Source organism: Pagrus pagrus, assembly GCF_965226575.1.
Source record: "Pagrus pagrus genome assembly, chromosome: 23".
Classification (NCBI taxonomy): Eukaryota; Metazoa; Chordata; class Actinopteri; order Spariformes; family Sparidae; genus Pagrus; species Pagrus pagrus.
The window spans coordinates 1,891,879-1,904,772 of record NC_140205.1 but is presented as its reverse complement, the minus strand read 5'-3'; the positions used below and the strand labels follow the sequence as shown (position 1 = coordinate 1,904,772).

At 41.4% G+C, this 12,894-nt stretch overlaps 1 protein-coding gene across 1 annotated transcript; it reads right to left on the bottom strand.

Annotated features, from left to right (window-relative positions):
• Positions 1-8,538: 8,538 nt before the first annotated feature.
• On the bottom strand, positions 8,539-12,449 carry LOC311252279 (uncharacterized protein). Its single transcript, XM_084345295.1, has 4 exons — positions 12,375-12,449; positions 11,035-11,109; positions 10,136-10,375; positions 8,539-9,053 (listed from the first exon to the last, which is right to left on the bottom strand). The coding sequence occupies exons 1-4, from the start codon at positions 12,408-12,410 to the stop codon at positions 8,940-8,942; spliced, it is 465 nt and encodes a 154-aa protein (XP_084201421.1). The 5' UTR covers positions 12,411-12,449; the 3' UTR covers positions 8,539-8,939.
• Between the last annotated feature and the right edge of the window lie 445 nt (positions 12,450-12,894).

Genomic DNA, 12,894 nt, shown 5'->3' with positions numbered 1-12,894 from the left:
AAATCACCAAACTTCATAGAAGTGGGTGAGGGGTCTCCCACTCATGCATCTCAGACACAAACCATCAGCTCGCAGCAAAAACTCAACGTCACCCACTGGTTTTAATGCTATCACTGGTTTTACTGGTCATGCTGGGGACGGTCCGGTGGATGGAGGCCTGTGTTGCATGCAGCTCAGTAGAGTGCATTCAGTAGAAGTCATTGGAAAGAGCTCTGCAGCCTGCACTGGAAATCATCAGATCCAGAAGAAACCGAACGGAAACCATTACGTGTCCGTCGTTCCTGTGGTTTTATTTGGAACTCAGGAGGTTTCTGATGGTGGTTGAGTGTGATAACATGAACGCTCAACGTGACAACGAATGAAATCAATACAAATCCAGTCATTACCTCCTCCACCCCGTCACTGGGGATTTTAGTCTGTTGAGGCAAAAATTCCTGAAGAGGCCTCCGGAGCACTCATCACCATAATGACCATCGCAAAATCCAATGTTCCCAACTGTGTAGTTTTGGAGAAGAAATTCAAACTCAGAATTGTGATATTTACAATATTAATGAGGTATTAATACAAACTCTTTCTCCATAAGTGAATAATCAAAGTATAACAGTATTAATTGTGTCGTCCTTTAAGGTCAGTTTGATTATTTGGTTTGTTTGGACAAAATTTTTCATTCTCATGAACATTTCTTCACCAGAACTACGGACTGCTCCTTTAATGTCACATTGTGAATAACTCACATTGATCATCAACACATGACTCATTGATTCTGAGGCAGCACAGTGCAGTGTCTTTATGGGAGGTTTGAAGGGGTTTATAGTTGGAGGCATCGGGGGCCCTTTTCTCAAATTTCTGCCTGGTTTGTCCTCCTGACTGCCCCTCCGGCCTCCACGCTGATGGAAAGTCAGGCGAAGTCTCGTCGTCCACAAAACATTTCTGGAGCTTCACAGTAAAACAGAGTTGCAGCGTTCTGCTGAACACCTGAAGCAGCTGGAGATGATTTAAAACATTAAATGTGTCCATGCAGCTCGTCTGCTGTAAGAGTGGGGAGGTTAGCCTGGACTGAAATATCATCCAGCCATCATGAAAGCTGTGAAGGAATAACATCAAATAAATGTGAAAAGGTTACTTGTGCGATCTATTGAGCTTTTATGCCTCTTTTAGCTCCTAGTTTTGATTTTAAAGCACATTTACTGTTTCCAAACACGCTCTCATCACCTCACCTGACTGAACAGCAGCAGCTCAACGACAACAAGCAGCTGAGCGTTCAGCAGCTAAAGACACAGACGCTCAGGAGAGAAATTAGAAAAGGTTCAGGTTGATCCGACAGGACGTGTCAGCATTGATGCATTCATAGTTTTACACTAACACATCGATAATAATGATCCAAAGAACACTGACGGGGTTTAATCTGCATTATTACTTTTATATTTATATACTTTTATTTGAAAAATGTCACTTTTTCTTGTGTGGAATGACAGACCTGTTTCAGTAAATGATCAAAATACTTAATCAACCCCTCATTGAAAATAACCTGCTGAGACTGGTTCGGATCAGTTTGGATGTTGAAAGTTAAATCTGCAGTCACTATTAAAGATGGAGGCCAACACATCCCACAACAAACCACCAGTGTGTTGGTCCATCTCTCAATACTGTTCTACTTCTCGAGCCCATTGGTTCCTACTCAGCATGTACAATCTTTAAAAACACTTCAAAAACATTCAATTTCATATTTTAAATGTCAGTTATTTCTTAAAGCAGGTTGTCACTGTAAGTCTTCAAACAGAGGGGACTACTTTCAGCGGTAGATTAACACACATTTTGATCTCTAGTGAGTGCTTAGGGCAGCAGGATGGCGTATGTGGGATACATGCATTAGCCTCCCTGTTGGCTGCATATTCATCGTAGGTCACGGACTTTTTTATTACATCTGCTGTTCATGCTAGCTGGACCGCTAGCTGCCCACCGCTCTGGCAGCTGTTACAAACTGTGACGTAAATCGTAGGAGGTTAATACGAGTGAGGCGCAAGTTAGCCCAGAAGTGGAGCACGACTTTGGTTAGCCAGTGCGCTAATGAGGTGTTCATAATAATGCTGGTTACTGTGGTAAGACAGCTAACAGCTGACAAAACTTTGGTCGACACATTTGAATGTGGTATTCAGTGTTATGTGACAGTGAGGGAGGGGTGACGAACCACAGCGGGCTGGTCGAATGGATCAAAGGTTGTTGGTAATATGAAAAAATATTGTAACAGTGTCAACTTGTAGTAAATATAGTGTTAACATGCAGTATGTTGCATATCTTAACCTATAATATTGCAAATGATGTTGGATCACATGATGTGATGAGTAGCAGCAGAGGCTGACAGGCCCAACGAGAACAGGAAATAATGTCATGCAGTGTTTTTCTAGTGAATAATACACCTTGCGCAGTCCCTCGTCTGGCTTAGAGGAAAGTGAAGCTTTTCTTGTCAGCTACTCACATCTATATATAAAAACGCAGAGAGTGTGATAATTGTCCGTAGAAACACTGTACACATCAGCGCAGCATGCCTACCTGTGGGGGAAAACCTGCTGCAAGCTGCGTGCAAGGAAACAAGAAAAAAAAAGAAAGTGAAACAGGGTCTGCCCTTCAACGAAAGTGTTTTATGGTAAATGACAGGAGGCTGTAGTGACGTGACCAGTTAACCGAGGGCACCTTCTGGCCTGTAGACACGTTTAGCGCTCACTGCCAACATTTTTAAACTCAATATGGCGTCGTCAGTCCGGCCGATGTGTGGTGGTGTCTGATCACACATTAGAGCTGCATTTGAATTAGCAAGCAAGCAAGTTAGCATTAAGAGCTTTGTTTTAGCTTCTTAATGACTGATTACTGAATTAAATTATGCACAATCCTGAGAAACAAAATGCAAGAAAGGGAGATTAAAAGGCATCATGAAGAGGGAGAAAGAGACCTATTGTGACTGACTGGCACCAGCATGTTCCCAGCAAGCTAGCATATAAGCCGCTAGCTTGCCAGCTAGGCTACTTCAATGTCATTTTCTGGTGTGACGGGGGTCATGTGGAAGGCCGGCCCGACCTCATCACAAAACAACCATATAGGTCCACTGTGAAAGCAGCTTATACTGACCCATATTAGTGGCTGTGCTGATTATTACGGCTGCAAAGAAGGAAGTCAGGCGACGTATAAATGATGACAAACTCCGGGTGGATGAGATGAAGGCTGCGATTAAAGGCTCAGGTTTAAAGGTTCGAACATTTTGCACTAAAAAAACTCAAAAATCTAACTTTAGTTTGTGTAACATGAGTTTTCTTTCTTTAATCATCCCCCTAGATTCATCTTCAGACAGATAGATAGATAGATAGACAAACCATCGTCCTCTGACCTTTGACCTCCTCATCTTGGCTGCAGCTTGAAAAGCGAAAGTTAGTGTTGAGCACAGCAGGAAGTAGACAGAGACATTCAGGAAACAGGAAGAAAAACAGGAAGCAGACAGGTAGATTTTGGTGTTGACGTTCAGGTGTTAAAGAGTAAAGCACATGGGTATCCCCTACTCACTCACGAACACAGGAAGAGGTTTCACAGGTGATGTTTGTCTCTGTTTGGAGGAATTCACAGACGTTTCTCTACAAATATCAATCTGAACGATCTTCTTCTGAATTTCTGCTGAAGTCTTACAAAATATGTGAAAGTCCTCAGGGTGGTACTACTTTACTTAAAAAATTCCCTTTTTGATAATGAACTGTGATCATGGTTGCAGATCTGAGGTGGTTGAAGCTGAAAATAAGAGTTTAATTTCTGACAGACAACAGTTTCTGAGTTGGTGTGTTAAGCGCACAGTATGTAATTCATGCCACTCTGAGATCTCTCAATCAAAACAACACAAAAGATGTTTGTGGGGCCGGCTCTGGAGGAGAGAGTCGGGTAGATCCAGACATCCTGGAGGAATAAACACCTCAGATTCTGCTCTGATTCAGAGCCGTTTACCGACAGGAGGAGAGCTCAGAGATGACTTTTCAACTTTTTAGTAACCGCTACAGTTCACATCTGCAGTATTTGTGCCACATATAATCAAAACATCAGGGATTGTGTTGTTTCCCCAGTAAACACACCGCCCTCTTTGACAGTTGCAGTCCCTTCTGACCGGCCGGCTGCTGCTCTGCTTGGATCATACTATCCGAAGGGCAGGCTTCCCCTCGACGAGCCGCCCGGTGGCAAACGCCAGGTTGCCAATTGAAGTCATTCAAGCTTGGTGTGTGTGTAGTATAGATGCTCACTACAGTGTCGGCTCAGTGTAGAGGGCCGGACGGAGCGGAGGGTATAAAGGGAATAAACACCAGGAGTCTGACCCAGAGCCGTTAACCGACGGGAGGAGAGCTCAGAGTTACTTTTGAACTTGTGGGGTTAAAAAGTGGATTTATCTTCACTCCTGTTTATCAGCCTGACTGCAGCAGTGATCCGGAGGTGACCTCCACTGTCGGGTGTTTCTGTTCTGTAATGTTGACTGCTGACTGGAGCTGGAGGGGAAATGGACTTTACTTCATGAACGTAACGTTACAGAGAGGAGACAGAGAACCAGAACCAGAACCAGAGTCTCTGCTGAGTGCTGACTTCAGTCAGAGTTGACCTGAATTCAAACAAACAAACAAACACAGCCTCTACTAATGTACAGTGAAGTAATCTGACTGTTTGTGGCGAATAAACACAAATAAATCTGCTGTCAAACAAGCCAATGTGATGAGAGATCGAAATTTGTATCGCTGGTGCTGAAAACACAATTAATTAACAGTCATTGCTGACGAAACTCTGTCTGGTGTGACTCAGTCAGGATTTTAAGTTCATCCTCGTTATGTAAAGTCTCGTTCTCTGACTTCCCTCCAACTGGATCACACTGTTACCTGGAGGAAACTTGTGATTTTTCTGTTTGAACATTGTTAAGAAAATATAAGAACACAACTCAACAACATGTAGAACAAAGGTCGAGTTGTTTTTAGATTAATATAGAAATCTTTCACATTATATCTTTCACATTGTATCTTCAGGTCAGTTTATTTGAGTGTAAACAGTTTGGGATGTGTGTCACTGTGTCAGGTCTTTACTGACTCAAAGGAAGAACTGTTTTTTCCAGACCTCACTCCGTCCATATTCGTCTGTCAGATGATTCAGATTTTCCAAACATTGGAGCAATCTGGACCTTTTTCTTCAGGTGACGTCACCTTTTCTCTGAGAGAGTAAAGTCCCGTTCTCTGATTCGCTGTGAGGGGAAACCCCTCCACACATCACACATGTCACCTGACTTACGAGCTGTGGTTTAAAATGTAGCTCAGACCTGTTGAGGTCAGTAAACGCCTTCATCCGAACTGGATGTTTTTAAGGTTTAAGATTCAAGTGAAAATTAGTAGAAAGAACTTTTACAAATGTTGAAGTTGAGTATTTTATTCATGCTACTTCATCCCTCCACTTCAGCACATGTCAAGAGGAAATATTGTACTTTTTTCTTCACCACAGCTTTACAGGCTGTTCACAAGACAGTATTTGTTTGTTTGGCTGTTCATCACACGACAGCGGGGCTTCAGGGAAAACGCCGCCCATACCGTCTTCATGTAAACTGTGATGACATGGACCCAAGTTTCAGGTGAAAGGCCTTCGAGATATCTGTGTATTTCGCTTCCCAGTCAATATTTTCTTGAGATTTTGATGCTTTATAGTCCAGAGTCACTCGCAGTAACAACACAACGTCATTGTCCGTCCAATCACAATTATCTGTTTTACGAGCTTTTCGCTGTCGTTGCTCCTCCACCCTTCAGCCTGACGAGCATACTCCAGCGTTTTGGATCGTGTTCTGCTGATCCGTGTGCACGAGGATCGTTTTCACAAGTTCGTCGTATGAACACAGAACTTAAGTTAAAATGTGAAGGACACACCTTTTTCTGCTTTTAGCAACACTGTTGTCATGGAAACAGGGCCTTGGTTACTACTAACTTTACAAATTCAATTTTTGTTTTATTCTAAATGAAGATAGCCAACAGTTTATACGAGTACAAGTCACAAAGCGACACATCAGACAGCTTCAATTAAAGGTGCACTGTCATTTTAAACTAAATGATCAAACTGACAACACAGTTTATACTGTTTCACAGCTTGTTTATTCAACACTGAGTTTGTATCACATTGTAAACATTCAAATTCTGAGTTTAAGTTTCTTCTCCAAAACTACAGAATAACCCTTTAAGAGCTGGAGCACATTTCTTTAGACTGTTAAGATACATGAGGGATAAAAAGGTGGAAACCTGGATTTAAATATTAAAAATAAGGAAAAATAATCTTGCTTAAGACTTGTAATGTTTAAATATCTTTCATATGGAGATAAATGACAAATTGAGAATTTAAAAAAAAATTCAATGACAAGACAATATTTTATAAAACAAATGAGTCATAATTCAACATCCAACAAACTTCATTCTCATATGAAATTAAATAAAAACAGAAACACAGGAGTAATAACTATATAATGTAGCCGGAGTGAGACATTAAAAACTCCTGACTCATCTGAATTAATGAAATAACGAGGTTGGTTAGCGAGCAGGTCGGTGTGGACGGAGCGGGGTCGTGTCACTGACTCATGTTTCTAAACCAGAGCTGTAACCACTGATCCATCCTGTTACGCCCTCATTGCATCATGAGGCGAGGGGGAAATCCCTCCGTATGATTGGTGCAGGGGCTGGGGAACACAGTGATGTCAGAGCGATGTCACAGGAATGACTCAATAGTAATTCCACACAGGAGAGACCCCAGATTTAAATATTCCCACCGCCGTGTTTCACTGAAATGAAGCGGTTGCCTTTCATCCTCAGACACACAGACTTCTTCTGACAGCATGTTACTGAACTTGTGCTGTTTATTGAGTGAATCCTGTATCTGTGATGAAGTTGCTTTTCTATCTGTTGATCTTCTGATGGTGTGGTCGCTCATTTCAACCAGCAGAATAAATGTTTGTCCGGTTTGTTTCTGCAAAACCTGTTTTTACGTTAAGCACAAAAACCACTTGGTGAAGGTTAGAAAACATCATGCTTTGGCTTAAAATACCTGTTTTGGTCGCCGCAAACACAGCTGGAAGTTTCCAGAGGAAGTTTTGTTGACATTAAAGCTGCTGAAGATGCCCGTCTTAACATAAAAAATATTAGTGTTCAGTCGGCACAAACCCAGCTGGAGACGTCTCGGTAACTGCTAGAAGTGTCCCGAGGACTCAACACCCGATTTTTCTTGCCACAAACACAGTAAGTAGCTGGAGGACCAAGTTTTGTTGCCACATTCACGGCTGCTGACGGCCTTCATAAGTCAAAATGATTTACTTTGTCCCCATGAACACAGCTGGAAGTGTCCCCAGGTCTCGTTAAGAAACGCTGAGTGTGGTCACCACAAACAAAGAAGAAGTGTCCCGAGGACTCGCTAAAAATATCCAGTCATTGTTGCCACAAACACGGCTGGAAAGGTCCTGAGGACACGGTTTTTGTTGTTGTCTGGAGCATTCATTAAAAACACCTGGTTTTGTTGCTATAAACGCAGCTGAAGAGGGCTCGACTTCCTGTCAAAAATATCCCTTTATGTCGAGACAAACACAGCTGGAAGTGTCCTGAGGTTTGTTAAAAACACCCGGTTTTGTTGCCACAAATAAAGGAGGAAGTCCCTGAGGACTCGCTAAAAATATCCATTTGTCACCATAAACACGGCTGCAGTTGCCCAATTTCCAGTCAAAAATATCCATTTCTGTTGCCACAAACACAGCTGGAAGTGTCCTGAGGTCTCGTTCAAAACATCCAGCTGGTGTCACACCTACAAGTGTCTGTGGTCCATCATCAAAACTATCCGGCTGGTTTGACACTTGCAAATGCCGAAACGCAGACTTGAGCTGTGTTCACCGGTGTGTCGGCCTTGTCGCCTGTAACTCCACCTCCAGCCCTGCGTGTCTCCGTATGAAGGTCAGGTAGTTTACATGTTAACGTCATGTGACACGCTTTGTACAGATGTCAGTATAAAGGCTATGACACGTGTGAACGTATCTGATGTTCTGCAGAAACGTTTCCTTTATCCTGGCGACTTGTGGAGTCCATGCCAGCTCGAGTGCACGCTGTCATATAAGTAAAAGAGAGACGAGATATTCTGACATTCACTCAAACTGTTAATATTACAGACTTTGATTAAAAACAATAGGACTACATTGAAAACTAGTGGTCTCTGACTTTTGGGCTCTTCGATACTTTGGGCCATAATGTTGATAATTCTGATCTAAACAATCTCTTTCTGTCAGGAGTTCGACTTCTCACCTCACCGGCATCGTTATCATTTTCACAACTGTTACCAAATTACAACCGAAACCTGTAAATATCAGCCTGTGTGAAACCTGTTTGGTGTGAGAACGTGAGAAACTGTGACACAAGCAGCTTTTTGGAAAAGTGGTTCACCAGTGAAAGCTGGAGGCTGAAATATACTCTACTGTAGGAAAACTGAGCAGTGCGGTTAAAAAATGGAAAATGAAGCTTTAAGTCGATGCTGATTTCTGCTTTTATTCAAATGAATGAATGAAAATGACAACAAGAAAAATAAATTAAGTTAAATTAAGCATAAATAAAATACATTAAATTATCACAAAAATAAATATAACTCAGTTAAGTGACTGTATTTAGAAATGACCAAAGGTAACCCCCATTAGATAACAAAATAAATATGTGGAGCTGTAACAGTGTGTCTGAACATGTCGTGCAAACCTCAAATAACTCAGTCGTAAATTAAAACAGAAAATATGAGATAAAAAAAAAAACTGTTTCAAAAATCAAGATAAACACAAAATGTAACTAAATGAGATTAAACTAAGGAGAGAGGGAATCCAATTTCAGGCAGGTGATTTAGTCAGAGCTTCTGATAATCGTCACGTGTCGTCATCGCCGTCATTCAGCAGAGGAGTGGGCGGGGCCAGGTCGGCGGTCAACAACCACAGAAGCTGCCTGGTAGATCTCTTTGAACTGGGCCAGAGCCTTTTTCTGAACCACCGGGTCGTCCACCTGCAGAGAGAGAAGGAAAGAGTTCATATCAGATCATTTTCTTTTCCAGGAAACAGACAAGGAAGGACGTCTTGTTAGCAGAATATTATCTGTACACTGAAATAAACCAGAATGTATTTTTTTCTTTGCAACTCAAAAAAATAAACAAAGTTGAGCTATCAGCATCATCAATGCAGGACGTGATGGTTTTTATAACGACAGGATCACCAGACTCCACCAGACTCCCTTCACAAATCACATGATCTTAAGAGTTGTTTCATGAGGAGAAACTTAAAAAGAAACTTTGTGAAACGCTGACTCTGACAAATTCTTCATTATTTGGGCCTTCTTGTAAATCTGGCAAATGTTCTCTCTTTCTTTGTGTAATAAACATCGTGTTGACGTCGGTAGCAGTGTTGTGCGTGTTCATTTGGATATAGAGCAGGAGAGTGAGATCTGATGATTATACCTGGCATGTTAATGCACATCAAACCACTTCATATTTATTCTTTTTTAAATATTCTTGATAAGATCCCCACCAGCTTTCACCTTTCTGAGTGGATGCTACTCTTCCGTGGGTCCTTAAACACAGTTCAACTACAAAACTTACAAAGTAGAATAGCGTAGTATCAACAAAACCAAAAAAAGACCATTCAAGAAGCTACAAACTACAACAAGCCACAACAGAAACAAAAACAAAAACTATCAAAAACGCCCACATTCTCTCTCAGCTCCACGTATGTATGTGAGTCATCAGCAAACATCAATTAAAGTGGCTCGAAGCGACTGCCTTGTGGAACGCCACTGAGTATTACGTGACTTTATGTAGCTGTCAAATCTGAAATTGTTGCAAGTTAAACAGATGCATGGGAAACACGACTTGAACGCCGCACTACAGAGCCGCAATCTCTACACCTACTCGTGAGAAAACAACTGTGTGAGTTTCCATTTCTTCAGAAAAAACAACAGAAACACAACTGATCAGTCAGAAGGTCACAGACTTTGTGACTGAACGAGATCAGAGCCTGATACAAGGTCTGTCCTCAGCAGGTTATTATAGTGATTGAATGAGACGGACAGACGGACAGACTGGTGTCACTCACCTTTATTTTGTTCAGCTTGTTGATGACGTCATCTCTGTTGTGGCTTGGCTGGCTCAGGTGTCTCTTCAGTGTCTCCATCTTCTTCTGGAGTGCCTCCAGATTCTTCTCCACCTCGGACCTCTCAGACTCGGACACCTGATCCAGCAGAGCCGGGGTGCCGGTCTTGTGCTCGTGCTGCAGGATGCTGGAGAAGATCCGCATGTAGACGTCCAGAGTGACTTTCATCAGTTCTTCTCTTCCCTGTGGAGGAGAGGCAGAGGCAGCATGCAGGGTTTGAATTAGACAATAATCAACAGAAAATGTAACAGAGAGCAACCGGTCTTTAGTCTTGATTCTGGTACATTTTATAAATCGTAGTACAAGAAACTTTGGAGTGGTTCTGAAACAGTCTCAGTTTAATACTGATGACCGACATGCAGCAGCTATTTCTACATAGTTACAGTTATTCAAGAAAGAGTCTGACTGATTTCAGTTGTCAAAGTCATAAAATGAAAACTATGAGGATGAAGTGAGGAAAGAAGCAGCTTTGCCGTCTGGTAAAACAATGTCAACTTTGTCCAAAGGTGCCAGATTAATCAAAAATGAAAGCTCCTTGTAGTAGCTCTAACAAAATGTGTGATTCTTGTGTAATTTTTGCATCGGCAGGATGAAACGACCTTGACTCTGTAGGGATTTATTTCTCTAGATTAGACATTACTGCCTGGTTATTTTTATTCAAACACAGTGAGCACCCAATTGTTAATGAGTAATTCCTGAATAACTGTGATTCATTACTTCATAAATATGTGTGAATCAACATCCTGACCACTTTCTTCATCAGTAGTTCTTAATTAACCATCAACCACCCACCGTTTCCTGAGCCAAAGACTCAACTTTTGTGTGAGCGTTTCTTTGCGTACCTGGCAGGAGGTGTTGAGGCTGCTGATAACAGAACTGAAGAGAGGATTCGTGATGATTTCCGGCTGCGTCAAACTCTGAAACACAAACAATAAAACACATTTGATTACTTCTATTACTGTTCAAGTCAACCAGTACAACATAAACACTCAGCGATACAAACTGCTTTGTTGTGGTGTATGCGTACTGACTGAAGAGCGTCTGTAGCAAAACTGTAGGTTTGTATGGAAGTACTCGAGGTGTTTTTGTGATTATTTAGTTAAAAACAGCAAAAACTAACAAAAACAATACTTGCTGATTCACATAAAACCAATATCATCACACTGGCTGATGAAATATGTGTAGAAAATAGATGTTTATAGGATTAAATATATGATTATAGAGGCTGTGGCTGTGGTTGGTTTGTGTATGTTACGCCTTGTTGTTTTCTCATGATCATTAGATACTTGTTGGAAAAAGGAATCTTTTTTTATCAGATTGGCGATAATAATGGGCTCAACTTCAAAGAAACAAGTAAATTATCCAATAAATGTAGTTAAAATACAATATTTTTCCCAACATGTCAAATACTGACTGTTGGGATTGAAGGTCCGGTCGGTTGCTATCCCAAAAGCAGAGCCAGGAATGAGACTCAAAAATCAACTGTCTGACTAATTGGACCTTTAAAGTTTCTGATATTCAACGTATCAAAAGTAGTTTTCTTACAATAGATGTACTTAAGTTTGAAAAGTACAAGAACACGTAAATTATACACATATTTACATGTATGTGTATTTTACGGGTCAACCGATTATTGACATGGCTGATTGTCAGATCCGATATTCAGTTACTTTAAAGTAACTCAGTTAAAAGCACAGAAGGCGATTCTGGAGACAGATAGTTGGTTGTTGAGTCTCTTTCTCAGATAGCCACGCTGTAGGTCCAATTCAGCCCAAAATTCTAACCTAAAGTGTCGTTATTTGACGTATGTACTAAGTTACATTTCATCATATTGAGTTATTATTATTATTATTAATATTATTAACAATAATTATAAAAATGCATTTCATCACCTGGCAAAAAAAAGATAGTCATGTATAATTAAAAAGCAAATATCTGAAAGTGAAAGCCTGTAATCCAGTGTGAATCTGTCTTTTGAGAGCCGTAGAGGCCTTGCTGTACACAACACAAACATAATTTTAACATCTTTAACACACTTACTATGAACTCAAATCAACAACTGTGTAATCTTAAGAAGACAATCAAGTCTGAATTTAGCAGTTAAACCCTTTAAACACAAGCTGCATGAAGAACTGTAAAGGATCTACAATCGAGCCCTGTGGTACGCCACGGCCAAACTCACCAGCACCGCTGCGATGTGCTCATGGGTTCGTCTCATGTTGTCAGAGACAAACCGGGCAGGACTCCCAGCTGCAAACACAACTCCCAGTAAGACCAGTAGACACACTGAACCACAGCACGAAGACATAATGGACCACTTCAGTATAAACTGCGTTCGATTGTAGCAGTGAAAAGATCAACCTCAGAGAAGAGCTGAGAAGCTGGTTGACTAATTACTGATGCTATCTGTTGACCTGTGGGTCTATATATACAGCATCCCTGCCTGTCTCACTGTGTGTGTGTGTGTGTGTGTGTGTGTGTGTGTGTGTGTGTGTGTGTGTGTGTGTATGTATGTGTCTCTGTGGTCTGTGGGCTTTCAGCAGCAGCACCATAAACGGCAGCATTGACAACAGTTTTCCTCTAAAACTTACTCTGCTGCTGCTAAACACACACACACAGGAGACTCCCTGGTCAGGTTTCCATTCACTTCCATCCTCTGAACACACACACACACACACAGCAAGGAGACTCCCCGTGGTCAG